Here is a 21,534-nt window from a genome sequence, read left to right as displayed (position 1 = left end):
ATAGAAACATGGAAGACATTATGTACTCCACTCATTGAGTCTGGTAAATCAAGACGGTACGCCAAATTGCCTACTCTGGCTGTGATTAGAAATGGGCCAATGTACCTCGGGTTAAGCTTCCCAGAGATACCAAAACGTACAACACTTTTGGTTGGCGACACTCTGAGAAGAACATAGTCACCAACTGAAAATTCTAGGTCTCGTCTTCGAATATCTGCATAGCTCTTCTGTCGACTTTGAGCAGCCAACAGGTTCTGACGTATTTGGTATACCTTTTCTGATGTTTGCTGAACCAAATCTGGAAGTAGTGACCTCTCTCCAACAGAATCCCAACACAAAGGGGAAACACACCTTCGACCATACAAGGCCTCAAAAGGAGCCATCCGAATACTAGCTTGATAGCTATTGTTATAAGCAAACTCTGCTAAAATTGGGATACAAATTTGGAATCTCGATCTGAAATGATCGATTTTGGCACACCATGCAACCTCACTATTTCCCTGATATACAAGGGAGCCAAATCATGTGCCGAACTGGTTGTCTTCATTGGGATGAAATGTGCGGATTTGGTAAGCCTATCCACGACAACCCAAATAGCATCTCTGCCTCAAGGTGAACGAGGCATCTCCACCCAGATGAATTGTATAAGGAGTCCAGTGGGCCTCTCTCAAGATATTCATTTTCACATCTGCCTTTTGTAGTACACAAAGACGTCCTCTGAAGTGTATTGCGCCATTCTCATCAATGGTAAATTCTTTTGAATTTTTTTCATCGAAGTCCTCTTTCGAACTTCTAAAAGAAGACGATCATATTGTTGAGCTTCATGAATACACTCAGGTATAGCAAACTAAATAAACATTTGAGTCTCCTTCTGTATCGTACTAGTAAAACAAAATAAATCTTCATCCGGCTCGAATCCAACAGTATAGACATTACTGTTTTAGGAACACCTGTTCTGCTAAGAGCATCTGATACAACATTTGTCTTTCCTGGATGATACTGAATTATCAGATCATAGTCTTTGATTAATTCTAACCATCTTCGCTGTCTCAAATTCAGATCTCTTTGAGTGAAAATATACTTGAGACTCTTATGATCAGTGAAAATATCACATGACTCACCATACAGGTAATGCCTCCAACTCTTCAAGGCAAAAACCACTGCAGCCAATTCTAAATCATGAGTGGGATAATTCTGTTCATGAGTTTTCAATTGTCTGGAAGCATATGCAATTATTTGACCTCCTTGCATAAGCACACAGTCAAGTCCAATTCGGACAATATCGGTGTAGACTGCGAAACGCTTGCCACTCTCGGGCAAAGCCAGAAAAGGAGCGTTCACTGACTTATTCTTCAAAGTTTGGAAATTTATCTCACATTCATCAGTCCATACAAATGGAACACACTTCTCAGTAAGTCTAATCATAGGCTTTGCAATAAAAGAAGAACCTTGTATAAAATGTCGGTAATGGCCAGCAAATCCAAACTCTGTTACATTGGATGGTCTTTACCATTTCGTTGCCTTCTCACTCTTAGAAGGGAAAACGAATCCAAGAACACACAACATTTCTGCTAATACTATACCAGCCAATTATGAGACACTCTCTTCGACTAGTTCTAAAACCAAGGCATTAGTTGCCCAGAAACATCCTTTTTGATGGATGCAATCACACCAAAAATATTGTTTGGCTAACTCCCCAAACTCGGGTCGAAACCCCCAATAAGAATATAAACCTTCTTCGCTTCAACTTCAACTCCTTCACAGGGAGGATCAATTTAAAACCTTTATGGTTCAGGATTAAAGAAACATCAACACTTCACCTCTTCTACCAACATCACTAACTCCAAAAAAAAATACTAGTGTGGGTAGATCTACACAAGAGACAATCACAACGTTAAGATATAAACCTCCAGTTGGTCATTTTCATCCCGATGTATTACCAAGTATAGAAGGGGTGATCAGGAGATTACAACCACTTGCCTAATTCAATCCTTCCAAACATCTAACGACTCGTCCTTCATGGTACAAGTTTAGACTTGCACTTTCCAACTTGAATACCAGAACACTTCCATCCAAAGGCAGTTGGACCAATAGGTAAACTGTGTTGACCGGTACATTCAGAAACATGCCAAACTGGCATACTAAAGAACTTCACATCTTGCTCACATTCCCAGGACAGTCATACTATCGGTAACTACACCATAACTTCTTCAAAGTAAAAATTGCATGCAAAAACATATTCTCCTCAAAAGTTGGAAAGACATCGGTTAATCCAACCGACAAGATGATCACTGCGGAAAGCTCATGGAGAAGGTTGAAAATATGACTTCTGCAAACTCAACCCTATTAATCCAACTCCAATTTAATTATTTTGCGAATTTAGTTTAGAAAGCACCATTTGCAACACCAGTTTACCGTCAACGGGTTGAGGGTTAGTATACAATGCTTCTCTCCGGGTCCTTAGAAGGCATACCCTCTCCTAAACAGCAACAAAACTACAAAGATACACCCCAACATGGGTCATCCTCTTTCACAACACTCCTTTAAACAGGGGAGCAACCCTTAGCTCCCAACTCTAATCTCAGCACTTAAATTCCGTAATGAACTCCACTTTTACAACACTCTTCCCTTGAACCAGGGTTTGGATAGACTTACTCCCAATAGAGACAAACTTCCGGCATGTAAACCTACTCAGACATCTCTCAGTCAAATCTCCATCCTTAGAGAGAACTGGGTCACCAACAAAAATCCAAAACTCTCAAGTCAGAAACTAGTCAATTACTTCTTTAACTTCATTCACTCCACAAGAGCCAACAAGAAACAAAGTTATAGAACGGATCATGTTAAAAATCTGTCAAAAAAACACGACGACAAGCCCTAACAACACCTTCGGTTATTAGGTTAGGAAAAGTTCAGGCGACCTTAAATTTCAACATTCACTCAACGAGCAAAACTCACCAGGTTCAATTGATAATGCTCCCATGGTGACAAGCCAACTTAGCATCCTATCATGATGTTATAGGTCATAGACTATTCAGCAAACCCTTGGCAAAGCTAATGCTCCTACAACCCAAGTATATTCTTGGCTTCAAGCTTCAAAGCAAATGAATTCCCATGTCAAAAATGACAGGTTTAGCTAAGCGATATCAGAAACATAACACGATTCAACCAAAATCTCTACCTCAGCCCCACAAAGGCCAACCTTAGGTATTCCAATTGTGAAACCTCACAAAACAGGTTTGAAACAACTGATGCCTCCTTAAGGAAGGTGTCACTCCATTAGCATCACTTCGACACAAATCAGTTGTTTCAACGCAATCGATAACTCCAACTCCCATAGCCAGTGGATTATTCCACAAAGGCTAACTTAACAAAAAAATAACTACCTCAAATAATCATTTCAAAACATGCATAGATATTCCAACTACAAAAGATTATTCTTAGATATTAAAGAAACTGACACATAAGATATGTAAACATTTCAACTTAAACACGGGGTGTTAACTAATCCTCAAAACATCAACAACTAGGGTACAAGTCTAGAAAAAGATTAGAAACAACTCCCAGAACCCCATTAGGATCTCGCTATCAACACATCTTCACACAATCGGCAAAAAGATCGCCCCGACTCCATGGGGGAAAAAATTCCTACACCATTCTAATGTTTAGGTTGAAAACATCATCACCTTATCTTCTATGATAAGGCACACATCGATCCATTTCTCTGACATTCCGAGAACGAATAGTTAGGGTAAACGATATGGGGGCCAGTCCATCTCGTACCCCAAACATTCACTCTGTATGTGGATAGTTGGATCGCAAACCTAACTCTTGGTCAACCTCACCTGGCAATGCAGAAAAGGCATCATGGGGCCCTCCACTTAACCCATCTGCAGTGCCATAAAACAGTTATGCTATTGATCCTCTGAAGCTTCTCAGGTTCTAATGACCAGGGTAACAATTTTAACGCCCTGACAATTTCACCATTCCAACGGAATTGACTCCAACAACTTAACAATATATATATCAATGATAAAACACTAAAGAATATGTGAACAATCAAACAAGTAACTTCAATAATACTTATTTGAGATAGTGAACATAAGTGAACAAAGATAAACAAGACGTATGCAATGCAATGCATCCCATACACATTCTATTTGTGCAAGTGTGTCAGGTTCATCATTCAATTACCTAGGACCTAAAGCCTAGGCTCTGATACCAAGCTGTAACACCCTACTTTACAACTAAGCATAATTATAAGAAAATAGGAAATTTTGGTAGCATTTCCTCTATAGGACGGTATAACTGATCACAAAAAAGATCACAGGCGGACAGAACATGATATAACCAGCATATATATAGAAACCTTCACGACGCTACCAGTGTCGTACCACAACATAAACCAAGCAAATGACAGACCACCAAAAGCACAACTTCTAAGCACCGGTTGAGTTATCAACATTCTGATGAGGTAGTGCGTGCAACTACCAAGATCCATCCCCAAAATGCACGTCATCATCTAAACATACCTGTAAAAGATTCAACAGGGGGTGAGACGAGCTCAGCAAGTAACAGCTATGAATATAAACACATCTCACTCCATTCAAAAGTTTTTTTTGGGAAAAAAACATTCTTCTTATAACAACAAGAAAACACATGGTTTTCAAGAGAATAGCCTTTCAGATCATTTATCGATAAAGTAACGACAAACTTCAATCCGGTCTCCCACAAAATATGGTATTCAACCCCTAGAATTCTGTATTCTCCAAATATCATAAAAAGAAATATATGAATGCCATGATGCAACTCCATTTGAGAGCTGGACAATTTCAACATCTCATGCAACTCCATGTATCGGTACGAATCACGCGCGATGGCAGTGATCGGCCTTTATCACCATATGAAGTGCATAAATGCATATGTATGCATGTGAATTGACGTCAATTCTTAATTTCCTTTTTGAATGACTCGTGATAAAAAAACCACAACTGATTCATGAAGACAAAGGTACAATCCAAATCAATAAGAAAAGCAAGGATTTAAATAATCAAATGCAACTTCATCCATGATTTGAATGAATTAGAAAATGCCATATACTTCAATTTTATTTGCAAAAGAAGTAAGACATGAATATAAACATAGCACGGAATCACACCCCCACGTTACTTGCCTTTTACCAAAAGCGACGAAGAAATTTCGATCAAGAACGTCCAGAAGTAGTACCACCTGTACAGGTATGTTATTAGCACTAAAACACATTTAAAACACATAAAATATGAAGCGTCAACCCTATGTCTAAAAACGTCGCGTATACGCCTATAGTTTGAAAAACCGAACAGAAAACTGTATCACATGAACTGATACACTATTTCCAATTCAGAGTCGAACCAAAATTCTCATTAATTAGACTTCGCTCCGATGAACGAAAAGAATACTTCGACTCGGATGTCGTATCTTTGAATCAATAACGATTATTGAAACGAAACAGACTATTGATCACATGAAATGATACAACAGGAATTGATTAATTTGATTTAATTCAACCACAAACGTCCAGAAATTACCGAGAAATCACCTTCGAAGGATTGACGACGAATCTGACAAAATTCCGAAATTTCCAACTTTTCCCTCTTTTTTCCTCTCTTTTTTTTTCTTCCCTTTTTTTCCTTTTCTTTTTTTTCTTCTCTTTTCTTTTCTTTTCTCCTTTTCTTTTTTTCTTTTCTTTTCTTTCCTTCTCTTCTTCCCTGGCTTTCTTCCACGTGCTTGCTTCTTTCTTTCTTTGCTTGCTTCGGTTAGCTTCTTCTTTCTCACAGCAGCCAGCACAGAGCCGCACGGAGCACGCAGCAGCAGCGCGTAGGCGCCCGACGGCGTGCAGGCGGACGGCAGCGTGGCAGCACGTGGCGCGGCGCACAGGCGCGCGGCGGCGCGACAGCTAGCAGCAACAGCGCGGCGGCGAGGCACGCGGGTGGCGCGTCGGCGAGCAGGCGCATGGCGGCGCGGCAGCGGCACGCGGGTGACACGCACAGCGACGAGGAGAGAGAGACGAACGCGAGAGGTATCTGATGGATCGGGTTGAGGGCCGATAGCACTTATCCTCTTTTTTTATTTTTTATTTTTTTTAAACAACCAGCGGTCTAAATTTATTGGGCTTCCTACGGGTTACAAAGTGCCCGGAACGGACATATGAATAGCAAAATGGGTTCGTCTCGACGAGATGAACACAATCACGGTCTCCGATCGTCCATACGAGCAACGGATCAAAAAGTCAACTTTTTGTCAAATCTCTCTCTTTTTTTTCTCAAAAATTTAGTATTACAATTTATATGTACTTATCGTGTACTACCATAACAAAACTTCTAAAAGCTCTTTATGCACCACATCTTTTTATTAATTTGATAAAAAAACCACACCACGGTACATCACACAACGTCAATCAGACAAAGAACCTGACGCGAATTCGAAGACCAGTAATACAAATGGGACAACACTACGTGCCATACACTTACATAGAAAGTATTACACATCTTTTGCGGATTCTAAATATGCATCTTCTCATACAGCCTACAAATTAGAGCTTTTAGTAGTGGTTGTTCTCCCAGAACTGAGCCTGGAGCCAATCAATTGTCCCCTTTTCCACCTGAAAAGCCTTGGCCAAAACTTCATCTGAGATTGGTGGCTTTGATCCAAAGACAGCATTGGCGATGGTTATAACCCCAGGGTTTTGGCTACTAAGTGCAGCAATTGCAACCGCCGGCTTGTCATGGACAGGGTTGAATTGGAAGTGGATGAGCCCCTCAGGGAATACAAACACATCACCCTTGTTGAGCACCTTGGCGAAGAGTTTGTTTGGGTTGGAGGTGACAAACCCGACATAGAGCGTCCCCTCGAGCACTGTGAGGATCTCAGTGGCACGTGGGTGGGTGTGCGGCGGGTTCTCGCCTAATGGGGCATAATCGATGCGCGCCAGAGATATTCCTAGAGTGTTGAGGCCAGGGATCTGCGTGACATTGATCAAAGTAACAGTGGACCCCACCTTGCTCATTTTGGTGTCCCTAGGCTTGTCAAGGTTGGCTGCCTTGAAGAAGTCATCCGCATTCACGGCCATCGGGTCCTTGCAAACAAATCCATTCACCCGCACTGCACGTAAAAGAAGCATTAATTATAGATAGATACACAAAGGATTAGATTATTAACATATACATGTTTGTAGTTAACGTTCTAACAAAAAAGTATAGATGTGATCATTGATTTTGTGCAAGAAGATCAGAAAATGACTGTGTAAAAGCATAAATACCAGGAGAGTGCACGTCGGCGACACAAAAGTCCTGGAGCGGGCTAGGATCAGAAGCAATGGCCTGAGAAGCAACCAATGCAACAAAAGCAGCGACAAGGAAGTAGGAGAAGGCGGCCATTTGTTTTAATTTGGCTTTCTCCTCACTTTTGTGGATTGATTCTCTCTGTAGAAGGCTAAGCAGTTGCTGTTTGTCTTGTTGATGCTTTGGCCAAGGAGGGGATGGACGTGTTTATATAGCAACAGCATGCAGCAACGTGAACTTGTTAACGATTGAACAAGTCAAGTTGAAGAGACCAACAGAAGAAATGGTCTGGCTGCTAGAACCTGCTGATGAGACAAAGCAATTATCTTGTATCAACTTTTCAAAGGTAGCTCGCTTATAATATTTCTTGCACTCTACAAACTAATCTGACGTGGTCTCTTTGCTACTACCAAAACCTTAGAAAAACTATGCCTTTCTTTCCTTCATGTATTTTGTTGGTTACCCTTTTCAAATTTAAATTTTGATATAAAAAAATTTTGGAAGCAAAAAGAAGAAGAAATTGTAGTTACCGAACCTTGATCACCCAGTATTTTTCTTAGACCAGTAAATGAATAATTGATCGGTGATGGTTCACTAATTGTTACATGTAGTAAGTAATTTTCACCGTATTCAGAAAAATAATTTTCCTCATCCATTATTTACTAAACTGAAAAAGTCCAATATGAAGAGGATTTTCAGCTTTGTAAGCGTACATTGCATGAAATACAACATTAAATTTGCACGCCTTTCCGGATTTGACACCCTACCCCATATGCCAATGACTCAAAGTGATCCCACATGTCATTTTGATATGAGTGTTGTTAAATCCTGAAAGGCACGTGAATTTAATATTGTATTATGATATCTCCCAACATACATACTTAGCTTGCAGATTGTGCTAGTGGTGTAAACTAAGAAGAAATCAAGGTTCATCGGTCAATCTATGCATATGCACTGACATATACGTAAGAAAGAGTCAACAGTGCCGAGAAGATCACAAACAGATCTTATAATATCTTCATTTTGTACCTAATACATCTAATGAGCAATCTCAATGTGGTCATTGATGAGTCATATATAGAAGATTAACCTTACCAACATTATATTTACTTGGTCTCCATTTTGTTGGAGTACGTGGTTACTTGCACGAATCCAATGCAATATTGTATTTGTACGAAGAAGGAGAGAACTGGTACAAGGGTAGCTGCCGCACGTATATGCTTTACTTGTGAGTTAATCAAGTAGGGATTCTATATCAATACCAGATCAATAGCCAAGCGATCTTTAACCAGTGGCGGACCATACCCAGAACTTCAGGAGGGGTAGAATTTACCTAAGGCTTCCGACATCTACCGTTTAACCACGCTCACTCGCCACTGAAGTGCTCCCATGCCCACAGCTATCTAGTCTGGCTCACTCTCCCATCGCCCTATAGCACCGTCAGCCTCTTCCGAGTCTTCTCCATGTCCCTCTACCTCCATACATTTTCATGCTTTCTTCCTCCTGTTTCCTGATGCAAAGGCCCACGCAGCCATGGCTGCAGCTTCTTTGCGTCAACTCCGGCCGCCACGGTGCCCATGTGCCCAGTGGAGGGGGGGGGGGCTTTTGTGCATCTAGGTAGCTCGGGCAGCTACCACCCTCTGCCTAATGGGGTTGTCCGTCTCAGACTCTGTGTAATAGTCCTCATAATAGTTATCCTAACATATATATCTTTCAATACAACACTAACTTTTATAGAGCAAAATCATGCAACTTTTTTGTTTCCATTTACTGATTCCAGTGTCTTGTTGATTGATAAATTGCTATAAAAGGTACTATTTACTGCTATAAAAGGTAAATTCGCTCCAACATGTTACGTGACAATGGCCGAAAACACCATTTTACCTCCATGTGTATGTCCACATTCAAAAAATCTATACAGTCGCATTACGCATGAAGTGTCATCAAAACATTTATGCGGGAACTTTTACGCATGAAGTGTCATCAAAACATTTATGCGGGAACTTTACGCACCATATCTTTTTACTAATGGAAAGAAAAACAGACCAAGGTACATCATAAAAAATTAATAGCCTAGAAATCTATTTGTCAGGGATTTGATTGATATCCCGCAACAAAATTGTTATAGAAGTACATACATGACACTTTTTTATTGCTTGTAACATAGAAATTAAAACACAGCCTCTGCAAATTATAAATATACATCTTTTCATACAACCAACGAGTTATGTCCTTCAGTAGTGGTTGTTCTCCCAGAATTGAGCCTGGAGCCAATCAATTGTACCCTTTTCCACCTGAAATGCCTTGGCCAATACATCATCTGCGATCGGTGGCTTCGATCCGAAGACAGCATTGGCAATGGTAATAGCCCCAGGGTTTTGGCTGCTTAGCGCAGCGATGGCGATCGCCGGCTTGTCATGGACAGGGTTGAATTGAAAGTGGATGAGTCCTTGGGGGAATACAAATACATCACCCTTGTTGAGCACCTTGGCAAAGAGCTTGTTTGGGTTGGAGGTGACAAACCCAACATAGAGTGTTCCTTCAAGCACTGTGAGGATCTCAGTGGCACGTGGATGTGTGTGTGGTGGTCAACTGAACGAGCCAAGTTGAACCAACCAATGGATGAAATGGTCTCTGTCTCCTATAACCTGCAGATGAAACGATGCACTACCTTGTAGCGACTTTTCAAAGCTAGCTTTCTTTTAATATCTTGACACTATACTAACTAATCTGACGTGGTCTCTGGTGTCTGCGCGTTTTGGTGCACTGCACGTTTTCATTTGGAAAGAGAGTTTGCCCTTTTCTCTTACTCTCGTCAGAAACCTTAGAAAAACTATGCACATCGTTTTCTTAATGTTCGGTGTTGCCGGGTTCAAGATTGCGGTGTTCTTGGCATCTTTTCCTGAATCTGTACTTGGCCTCAATTTCGTCAAAAAATTATATCCTGATGAGGCCAGCAGTATTTATAATTACTATATCCGGCCGGAGGACTTACTAGCAGTAATTATAATTGTTTCATAATTTAGGTATGGTATTTGTAGCAGTTTTAGAAGATATCCCTTTTCCGTATTCAAATCTAGACTAAAAGATTTCGGCAGTAAAAAAAGTGTGATTTCCATTACCGCTATTAACTTGAATCTCAGTTCTTGCGGGCATATATGTACTCTTAAAGAAAGGATTTGTCCTTGTCCATCATTTAGTTTAATCATGGAAAATCCTAATATTTAGAGAACTCAACTTTGTGAAGAGGAAGACATAGTCACACGGTAGAAGATAATGGATAGCCTGCGGATTGTGATAGTGGAGTAAACTAAGAAATTGAGACGCATTGGTCAACCCATGCATGGAGTTACACATGTACCCAAGCGTTGACAATGATGTTACAAACAGAACTTATAATATCTTCACTTTGCACCTAATCCGACTAATGAACAACTTTGTATATATTGTCATTGATCACTAAGAGTCATGGAAGATTAATGTTTCTAACATTTACGAGTTTTCTCGAATGGTTACTTGCACGAATCCAATATGCAATGTGCATACTAAGCGAGAACTCGTAAAAGGCTAGCTATGGCACGTGCTAATTTACTTGTGATTTAATAAGTAAGACTTGTAGTAATATCAGTTCAATAATTAACAAAGCTATCTAACTAGTAAATCTTATTGACTTGTTCATAACATACCTAACCTGCAGCTCCTACTGCCACAAGCAGCAGCTGTGGAAATACATTTTATATTAGGCCAAGTAGTCGGCTGCTGACAGCATGTATCATACGGATGGAATATATACTAAATTAGTACATCATGATTAATCATGTTTAACTTGACAACTTTTTCACTTGATAACTTATTTATTGTACTGTAAGTATATTGTTTTCATCACATTACCACATAACATGCCATCACTGCCTGTTTCAAAGAGGAATCACTACCGATTTTAGAACTAGCAGTGGGCAATCGGCAGTAATATGAACCCTTGTCACTGCCGGTTATAGAACCAGCAGTAATAGAGCTTCCCAAAAGCAAAAAAAAATAAAATGGGGCCATCATCACTTGACACTGTCAGGACCCACCGTCGACGACCTCACCGTCCACCTAGGCAAAGCAGGCCACCAAGCCAAGAAGACGTGGAGGAGGTCACCATGTTCAAGAGCAATCTTCTGGATTTTTGTCTCCTCGTGCTGAGGAGCTCACCGTGGAAGCCACAACGAGGATCTCGAAGAGGTGGTCGCTGATGTGTGGATCCAAAGGAGGTTGTCGCTGAGGGTGTTAATGGAGAGGAAGAGGCTGAGCTGGTGGAGGACGTGTACCAAGGCATCGAGGGTGGAGAGGAAGAGGCTGAGCTAGCAGTGGTCGAGCTCGACAGAGGCTGACGGGTCAGAGGCGATGCCGGATCTCAGTTGTGGCGGGGGGCACCATGGCGACGGCGAGGAGGAGGGCCAATACCACCACGATGAGAAGCGAGGTGGCCATTGGCATCGTGGCGTCATTGTAGTTGGGAGCCAAATGCGATTTTGGTGAGATGGTGTAGTTGGGAGCCAAATGGGATTTTGGTGAGGTGGTGGCCTCAGTGGTTTGGATCGAGCATAGAGATAGAGATAGGAGAAATGTGGAAGCAAAGCAATAACGGGCACGTGGGAGGATAATATCGGTGGTTCGATTCACTACAGGTTCGTATTGAAAACTAGCAGTTATAGTATCACTGCTGTTTTTTCTTAATAACTGGTAATGACACTACTACAAAATGGGTCATATATAGTGCCCCCTCAGTGCTAGTTCAACGATAACCGCTACAATAGACGTATCAATGCCGGTTCTAAAACTCCGCGCGTGAAAGACGACTAAGGAGCTAAGAACCGGCACTGATAGTCACTATCAATGTTAGTTCTTGGCTGAAACCACCACTGATACATCAGTGCCGGTTCCAAACACGAACCGGCACTGATAGTCAACTATCAGTGTCGGTTACAGTCACAACCAACACTGAAGGTACCCGGACCCAAAATTTTAGTTGAATCGCATTTTGGTTCGCTCTCGCGTTCGTCGATTCTGACCGTTCCAGTACCCTTCATCCCGTGTCCTCCACCACAAGTCCACAAGCTAGCCTCTCTCTCCACCTTATCTCTTCCCCTCTCTCTCTCCTGCACCGCCACCCATCTGGTCGCTATGCAGGAGCCACCTCCTTTTCCAGCCGCTCGAGGGAGCCACTTCCTTTCCCGTAGCCTAAGCTTGCCACCTCCTCTCCAGGGTAGAGCTCAACCCCGCTATCTCTTCTCCCAAAGCCAGGGTTTGAAATGACCGTCGACGCCGACGCCACCGTGTGGTGGATACCCGCATTCCAGCGCTGTGTCGAAGCCATGCTCTGCTCAACTGCTGCACTCACCGCGGGGGAGCTCCACCAGATCCGGGTCCGGCACTGCTCCAAAGATGCGCTGGCTTTCATCGTCGAGAGGTGCGTGGGATCTTTGATTTGTGAGAACTGGTGGGTGTGACCTCAATTGCTCAATTGTTTGAGAAAGATTGGGGCTTGCGTATCTGCGCGAAGTTGTTTCTCCACTGGAATTGGAATAGGTCCACGAAATCTTTGGGGTTTTGTTGCAGTGAAAGGTGCCCACGCACGTGGAGGCCGGATGATCGTGTGTTTGGTCGAAGAGTTGGTTGATTCGCTCGTAGCCTGCTCGCTTACATGTGTTATCTTCTTTGTAACCTGGATACTGTAGCATATATGTGTTCTCTGTATGAAATATAGTTGGTAGATTCTCTTGCGCTGTTGTATGGATGAGATAAGAATTGTTGTATTGAATTTGATTGTGAGATGTGTTCGATTTGAGCTTGCGGGGGCGGCGGCGGTGGTGGTGGGAGCACCGCGGTGACAATAGCGGCTACCGACGAGCCGGCTCATTTATTTTTTGGCACCCGGAAACTTTTCAGTGTCGGTTGGAGCTAACAACTGGCAGTGAAAAGAATTTTTACTGCCGGTTCCAGACCTGGCACTGATAGTCATGTACTATCAGTGTTGAGTAATCAGTGTCGGTTAAAAAGCTGGCACTGATGGTATTTTTGAACTGGCACTGATGTGCCTTTCTGTAGTAGTGTGATAAGTTAAATATCACTGTCAGTTTTTAACAAGAACTAGCAATGATAATTTTTTATCATCGCAGGTTTTTCCCAAATGGACTATTACTGCTGGATTTTTTATAAGTACCAACAACGATAAGTTCTTGTCGAAACCGCAGTGATAGCGGGACAAGAAAGGGTATTTCTATAGTAGTGTCAGAAACTATAATTTAAAATTTTCTAATGTGTGTTATAGTTGTCCATAAATGATCTCCAATCAATTTTCCATATATTCTCCATAACCACAGGAGCATAGTTCCGTCCAACATGAGGCTTATATATTTTGGTAAAGACTTCTTTCTAATTATGCATGCATTTGGCATCCCACATGCACAACCTACCACCCACCACCTTATCCATGCACCACCACTCAACAGGTGGGCCCCACCATCCACATGCCCACCACCTCCTTATCCACACACCACCACCCGCTACCACCTTATCGATACACCAACCACCACCAGTAGAAGAATTAGCCATGGTGCCACGCTGACACGCTGCTGATCAGAGAGAAGATCCCAGCCGTTGCGCCCTCCAAGGAGATGCAGCCTAGGTAGACCTACTTCCTCCTCCCTACGCACCTCTTCTGCTCCATCCTCTCCTTTGTCTCCCTTGCCTCCTTACTGCTGCTCCTCCTCCTCTCCACCTCCTTCACAGCCAGCGGTGGCAAGGACAACAAGAGTAAGAACTGGCCCTTCGAGCTTCTTTGCACCACTTCCGGCACGCTGCAAATCAAGTTCTCCGATGATTTCCTCGTCGGTGAGGAAAAGTTATTTTTGATTTTTGTATCAATTTGCCTATGAAATATCTAAAGTTGCTTCTTTTTTCCCCTATTTTGCTTCTCCAAAAACATCCTATTTCCGCACCGCCTCCAGGACGCTCTAGATCAAGTTCTCTAACAACTTCCTCGTGGGCGAGGAAAAGTTGCTTTTGATTTTTGTACCAATTTGCCTACAAAATGTCTAAGGTTGCTTCTTTTCTCTCCCTATTTTGCTTCTCCCAAAGCATCATGTTTTTGTGCAAATTTGTGGAGATTGTACGGTTTTTTACATGGTTCTTTAACTGCTCACATGTTTCACCTAGATTTGCTCATGGAAACCCAAAAGCAAACCGATTTTGTTGAAAGGAACAATACAAATTGCTCTGATTTTTGTTCAAGAAACATATGTATTTGATTTGCCGTCATATGCTTTCTATTTCTATTTCACAATTTAGTCTAATATGCCTATGCAATTAACATAATTGCTTTTGTATATTTGGGTGAATAAGGGAAGAACATATGGTCTTCCCATCTGCATGGGTGCGTCTTGCAACCTGCCTTGATTCTTTGTGCTGCTATCGAATATCTAAATATGAGGTATATATGCATAAGGAATACACTATATATGGGCGGGTATATCATGCACATGTATAACAACTCTGGATACTACAGAATCGAATCTGTGGTACCTAGTACACTCAGAAATCTAGAAGACGTATACTAGTAAGGTCTCGATTGGTTGCCCAACTCAAGAACGACCAGTATCCAAGTCAGATGAATCTGCTTTCTCTTGGTAGACAAGATAGAGAACTCTCTATCAACTATGACTGGATAGGAGGAGGCATATCAGCTCTATAAAGCGAGGACCCAGCCCCCGAAAAAAAGGAGGGAAGGAAGAGAAAAACTCATGCATCTGCAACTCGATGTAAGAACCAAGACCATAGGAAATACTTGGTGACTTCAGCTCTAGATTTGCTTAGATCTGATCTGCTTCTTGTAATAGGTCTATCCACATTGCTTGTACTTGAGAGAATACATACGCATCGTCAGTCATGCAGGATGTAGGAGGGAAGGAAGAGAAAAACTCACGCATCTGCAACTCGAAGCAAGCACCAAGACCATAGGAAATGCTCGGTGACTTATGCGTTGGATTAGCTTATATCCGATCTGCTCCTTGTAATAGGTCTATGCGACATTGCTTGTACTCGAAAGAATACATATACATCGTCATCCATACAGGATGTAGGGTATTACTCCAACGGAGGCCCGAACCTGTCTACATCGTGTGTCTCACTTCGTGTTCAATCCCTGATCTCAAAGGTGTCGCAGTCAACTACAGATATATTGTTAGGAACTAATCTTCGACAATTGGTGTGCCAGGTAGGGGACTTCTTCTGCTTTTAAGGATTGATCATGTCTCGAATTCACATCTTAGCTGGTTTCTCTCATGACGGTTTCTATAACCACTTCGAGTCGGTGGAAGCCATCTAATCATTGCCTCCTGCCGGATCTGAGATGCTCTTTGGAGCTATGGTTTTCCGCTAGGACAATCAAGGTGGACTGATCCACACTAGTGTCCTCGAGTCCAGCCCATGGGATGCATACCGTGAGGTGGTACATCTCGACTGGGATCCCAAGGAACCTAATGTTCTCCAGTGCATAGACACCGACAGCGAGGGCGAAGATCATGAGAGTGGCAATGATAACTCGGTCAACATCCAGAGTAGCCGAACGAACCGATTTGTGTTCATGGAACGAGGAGTCAGAACCCCACCCGAAGACCCTATGGCGGTAGATCAAAACACCGCATAGAACAATGACGTCGAGATTCCCACAAACCCAGCAGCGGTAGCCACAGCCCACGTAACCGGTGTCGTTGGAAGTATACCACAAGGAATGTTTGTGGCTGGTGCAAAGTCAGCTCCTAAAACTACTGATCATTGACGAACTACAGGAGTTTAGGTGCCCTCTGGTCTTCAACGATGACTTTTGGTGGGTACCCCTCCACTACCACTGGTCCCAAGATCGAGGAAAAGATATTCTAAGGACAACTATCACGAGGCTTTATTGCCTCAGCCATAGCCAAGCCACGACAGTGGTGTCTTTAATACTCCAGAGGCTAACGTCCAGGGCACTCATCTGATTCTAAGATCCTTCTCTGAGTTGGATCCAGCGAATCCTTTAACCCTGATGCTCAATCAAGTGAAGACTTTACTCGATGTGGCTCAGATCCAGGATGCTTAAGTAGACAACCCCGGCAGTTCTAGGCCCCCAAGTCGGCAAGGCGCCGGTTCGAGGAGCCATGGACATGGACATCCCTGATTCAAAGAATAGCATATGGGAAGATCAGGCAGTCGGGGTCGAGCATAGTTCTACGAGCTAGGATATAACTACCCTATTCATAGGTGCAGGAACTAGGAAGACCTGAGAAACTGCATCCCTCATGATCAACATGATCTATGGAGAGTGATAGATAGCCGTTGCAAGGAACACCATGAGTAAGACCGGCGCTATAATGAGAGCAGATCTCCAGGATGGGACGGTCAATGTGACTCCCCTGTTTGAAGGAACATGCGTGACAATTCTCATCCTCTACCTCCTGAAGAGTTTGATGGGGGTTGCGAAGCCTTCGCGCCTAAGCTCCAGTTGATACTGGGGCCCAAAAAGTTCAAATTAGGTCCGATCCAAAAATATGATGGAAAGCTCAATCCCAATGAGTGGTTGTAGATCAATACTATTGTTATTCGAGCGGCAGACAGTGACAACATGGTGATGGCCAACTATCTGTTGACCATGCTGGAAGGGCCAGCACAGTCCTGGCTACTGAATTTTCCTCCCAACTCAATCCGATGGTGGGCTAAGTTGAAGGCTCAGTTCATCACCAACTTGCAGGGCATGTTCGAACTCTCAAGAATGGAGAATGATCTTCATCAGTTGAACCAAGGCAAAGACGAATCTCTTCGAGACTTCATATGAAGGTTCAACAATAGGAGTAATACAATCCCAAACATCTCCAACGAGTCAGTCATCGTTGCCTTTAAGCGAGGCATCAAGGACACAGATCTAGATAACAAGTTAGCTACTAGAAAGATCCAAACAGTCAAAGAGCTCTTTGATTTGGCCGACAAGTCTGCAAAGCATGCAAAAGCTCATGCACATGCAAAAAATAGTCAACCTGGCAAGGACAATCCTGAGTCCTCAAAGAATGGGGGAAAGAAGAATAAACTTGGTGACACGTGCAAAGGTCCTAACATGATTGTAGTTGCGGTCGATAGGAGTAAGTCCTGCAACACCAGGGATAAAAAAGGCCTGATCCAAGGTGGTGGAAAGTGGTTGTACCTTGTGGACTCCGGAGCCATTAGCCTCTTCAGAGTCCCTCTTTCCTAATGGAGGAGGAGGGAAGGGATGTGATGACCCTGCTTGCGAGGTTGATTTCTCGGGTTCGATGCTGGGGGTTAGGGTTGCTTGCACAAGCTCCCGTTAGAGCCGCTCTTCCTCCGCACGCGCATATTCCTCAAATTTACACATGAGGGCCTCCATCGAGTGCACAGAGTGCCGGTGAAACTGATTGAAGAGGGTCTCATCGGCTAGACCCTGGGTTGCCATGTCGATGATCGATGACTCCGATGCCTTCAATATGGGCCTTGGTTCGGGAAAACCTCTAAAAGTAATCCAAGAGGGTCCCGCATGGTTGCTACTTGACATTGAACAAGCTCCTAGAGGTCACCGATTCGAAAAATGTACCTTGGAGGTTGTTGCAGAAGAGGTCTCAGAGCCGAGCCCAGGCGTAAATAGTCCCAGGCTCTAGCGTCCAGAACCATTAGAGGGATAACCCTTCCAGGGTGAGAGGGAAGCACTTGGCCATGGCAGTCTGTCCACCTCTATTAGCTTCTCAAGCTATGGCGTACGAGCGAACAAACTCATCTGGCTTTGAATCATCCCTAAACTTAGGTAGCTTCTGGGTCCGAAAACCCTCTGGGACAGGTGTGGCCTACATGTCTGCTTGCAGGGGAGAGTCGTAGTCTTGTAACGGAACCTCATGATGATGGACCCGAGGTTCCAGAGCCTACGCATCGACTGCGGGGGATGCCTAGCGGTGATGGGTCGTGATGACAAAGCCTTTGCCGACCCCAGGAGCCTGGGTCGGGACGGTGCTGGCCGTTAAGGGAGCGGCGGTGCTTATGCGGGTAGGTTGTTGTGCGTCCTGCAGGTCCACCTCCAGCTCCTCCAGCTGAGCCTAGAGGGTCACCATGCATGGCTGCTATTCGGCCAAGATGGCGTTCACAGCGATGGTGCTAGCTGCAGCCCCTAGGGACACAGCGGGGCTCTCACTACATTGCTGCTGCTGCTAGGCCTCCAAGGCGAGGGCCTCCCTAGTGTCAATAACAGCTAAAGTTGTGGCCGGGTTGGTGGTGGCCAAAGGACCCTCATCCCCCCTGGTTAGGGGGCTGTCGTTGGCATAGCGTGCACTTGATCACGGTGGTCGTGTGGATCTTCACATAGGTGTGGACGAGGAGTCGGCTGCATATGCTATGACCTTGGTGGTTTTCTTTTTGGGTGGCATCCTACCTCTCTAATACTTCTATGTTCAGAATCCCCACAGACGATGCGCTATTGGGGGAAGAGAAGATATCTTCCACGAACAAAGTGCGGTGAGAGTCTCTTCAAGAGAGGAGACTCAAGCTTGGAGAAGAAGTAGAAAGGAGGGAGAACCAAAGACATGTTGATAGTAAAAAATATTAGTCCTTTGCCCTGATGGCCATGAGTCTGTATTTATAGTGTCGTTCAGGGTGTAAATGTGCAGGCATGCCCATATAGAGATAGCGGTACAAACTATCACTATACCATAGGGACCTAGGGCCGGTCGAATTGTACAACATGGGTGTAGGTAGGATGCATTTACCCCTAATCAGAAAATATTATCTACTATAGCAATACAATGGTGCAAGTGGCCCTAAGGGCATGGTACTCAGCTGGTTGCTTATTGCGGCGTCGCACTGTCCAAGGTGTCAGTCCAGCTCCTACTTCCACTGGGATGTCAGAACGATCTCCACTTGCATCGGTATTAAGTGCTAGTCACTTCCCTGCAGGTGATCTTTCTCCAAGACCTGATGACACGCCCCCTGTGCTTCAGGGAGCTTGCCCAGGCCCTGGAGGACTGGGGCTCCGTGAGGCTAGGGCTTCGGAGAGTTCTAGAGCCTAGAGATCTGTAAGGCCTCTGGGGACCCATGGTCCATAGGTGTAGGCTGGCGGGGCTAGGGGTGCTGGGGTCCTTAATGATGACCCCCAACAACAGTGGACCTCACCTTGCTCATTTTGGTGTGAGAAGCGACCAATGCAACAAAAGCAGCGATAAGGAAGTAGGAGAAGGCGGTCATTTGTTTTAATTTGGGTTTCTCCTCACTTCTGTGGATTGGTTCTCTCTATAGAAGGCTAACTAGTTGCTTGTGTTTGTCTTCTTAATGCTTTGGCCAAGGAGGGGGTGGATGTGTTTAGATAGCAACATGTGGCAACGTGAACTTGTTAAGGATCGAACAAGTCAACTTGAACAAACCAACAAAAGAAATGATCTCTGGTTGCTAGAACCTGCTGATGAGACAAAGCAATTATCTTGTATCAACTTTTGAAAGGTAGCTCACTTTTAATATTTCTTGCACTCTACAAACTAATCTGATGTGGTCTCTTTGCTCATAGCAAAACCTTAGAAAAACTATCACTACTACAGAACTGGCCTTATATGCCGGCCCATCATTGCCGGTTCCTAATGGGCCGGTAGTAATGGGGCATCCCTGCCGGTTCATAAGCCGCGCGGGAAGAATCAACCAGCGTGGCTTATGAACCACTGCTGGTCGATGGATTGAGCCGGTAGTGATGCCTTGCTCCCTCATCACTGCCGGCTTAATCCACTGACCTGCAGTGATAGAATAACATCACTCCCAGCTTGTTAAATGATTGCCCTCTCCTTCCGCAAGCTCGAGCACAACAGAGAGGAGCTCTGTTCTTGCTCAGTGGCGGCCATTTTTGCTCACCAGGATCTTGGTGGCTTCAAAATTTTGAGGACTCCTCATGCCCTAGGTGTTCCAAGATGTGTAACTTCCTCTCCAATCCATTTCTATTTGAATTTTATTTGCTAAATTGCTCTAGATTTTGAAATGATGGAGATGAACCTATGGCCATGATGTTTTTAGACAATGTAGATGCAATTATACCTCATTTATGATATGGAAGCTTCAATTCTGGTGGAAAGTATCTTTATTATTGATTTACATTAGCTATATGTTTGAGCATATTTATTTTTGGTTTTTAATGAATTATTAAATTTAGCCATGATATTAAGGTATATAGCAAACTCCAATTATATTTTTTATATTTTAATGAATTAGGAAGCTCCAATATAGAAACTTTAGGTATGAGCATATTTATGGTTGATTTTTAGTGAATTAGAAAAATTAGCCATGATATTTAGGTATGTAGAAAGCTCCAATTATATTTTGTTCTATTTTAATTAATTAGCATGTTCCCAATATAGAAACTTTAGGTATGAGCGTATTTATTTTCATTTTTAATGAATTAGAAAATTTCGCAATGATATTTAGGTATGTAGCAAGATACAATTATATTTATGCATGAGCATATTTATTTTTCATGTTTCCTTAATGAGTCATAGATAAGGTGTTGAATAATAAAGAAAATTTCTAGGGATGGCACCAACAAATACTCATCGGAAGCGGACGTGAAAGCATGCAAAAGGCGGCTCCTCCAACCCGGGCCAATTGCCGGTAGGAGATGACGGGGTAATTTATTTGTTGGTGATCGTAAAATATTGTAGATGTTATGAATTTGGATTTACAATAATGATATAATTGTAGATGGATAGAAGATGGATGTACGATGCGAGCTGTGTGAGTGCAGCTGTGGTACAAGCCATGACGCACAAGTCAAATACATAGTCTCAATACATGTGTTGTCCATGCGTCGATTGCGAGAACAAGAAGCAGTTCTCCACCACCCAGCAGATACATTCCTACTTGATACTAAGGGGCTTTATGCCTGGCTATAACCGTTGGACCGAGCATGGTAAAGTTGTGATCGTACAGGAAGGGCAATACATTGAAAGAGAAGACGAGGACATGTGCACCGATATGCCGGTCGACGAATACATCGATATGCCGCCTACCGGAGACACGTTGGCTGATGATGATCTAGAAGAGATGTTGGCCGACGCCAACATCAATGATCTCGAGCAGATGTTGTGCGATGGGGAGGGGAACTTCACCAATGAAAGAGAGTTCCAAAAGTTCCAGTGTATGTTAGAGGAATTTGAAATACCATTGT

At 43.3% G+C, this 21,534-nt stretch overlaps 1 protein-coding gene and 1 long non-coding RNA gene across 4 annotated transcripts; one reads left to right on the top strand and one right to left on the bottom strand.

Moving 5' to 3' along the window:
- Positions 1 to 6,369: 6,369 nt before the first annotated feature.
- On the bottom strand, positions 6,370 to 7,493 carry LOC133898331 (germin-like protein 8-10). Its single transcript, XM_062338991.1, has 2 exons — positions 7,298 to 7,493; positions 6,370 to 7,140 (listed from the first exon to the last, which is right to left on the bottom strand). The coding sequence occupies exons 1-2, from the start codon at positions 7,413 to 7,415 to the stop codon at positions 6,581 to 6,583; spliced, it is 678 nt and encodes a 225-aa protein (XP_062194975.1). The 5' UTR covers positions 7,416 to 7,493; the 3' UTR covers positions 6,370 to 6,580.
- A 6,294-nt stretch (positions 7,494 to 13,787) lies between these two features.
- Positions 13,788 to 21,534, top strand: LOC133899684 (uncharacterized). Of its 3 annotated transcripts, XR_009906383.1 has the most exons (5): positions 13,788 to 13,992; positions 14,097 to 14,198; positions 14,315 to 14,406; positions 20,899 to 20,993; positions 21,069 to 21,534. It is a non-coding gene; the product is annotated as an uncharacterized LOC133899684 (long non-coding RNA). The 3 variants fall into 3 exon arrangements; XR_009906382.1 differs by having other exon boundaries at positions 20,899 to 21,534; XR_009906381.1 differs by having other exon boundaries at positions 13,963 to 14,198; positions 20,899 to 21,534.

This window comes from Phragmites australis, chromosome 18 (genome assembly GCF_958298935.1).
Source record: "Phragmites australis chromosome 18, lpPhrAust1.1, whole genome shotgun sequence".
NCBI lineage: Eukaryota > Viridiplantae > Streptophyta > Magnoliopsida > Poales > Poaceae > Phragmites > Phragmites australis.
Note: the sequence above shows the minus strand (reverse complement) of the source record. Positions and strands in the feature narration are given on the sequence as shown.

Coding starts and splice junctions, on each gene's coding strand:
- LOC133898331 (XM_062338991.1), bottom strand. CDS start 7,415: ATGGCCGCCTTCTCCTACTTCCTTGTCGCTGCTTTTGTTGCATTGGTT. Junction 7,141..7,297: donor CGCCGACGTGCACTCTCCTG/GTATTTATGCTT, acceptor TTTTACGTGCAG/TGCGGGTGAATGGATTTGTT.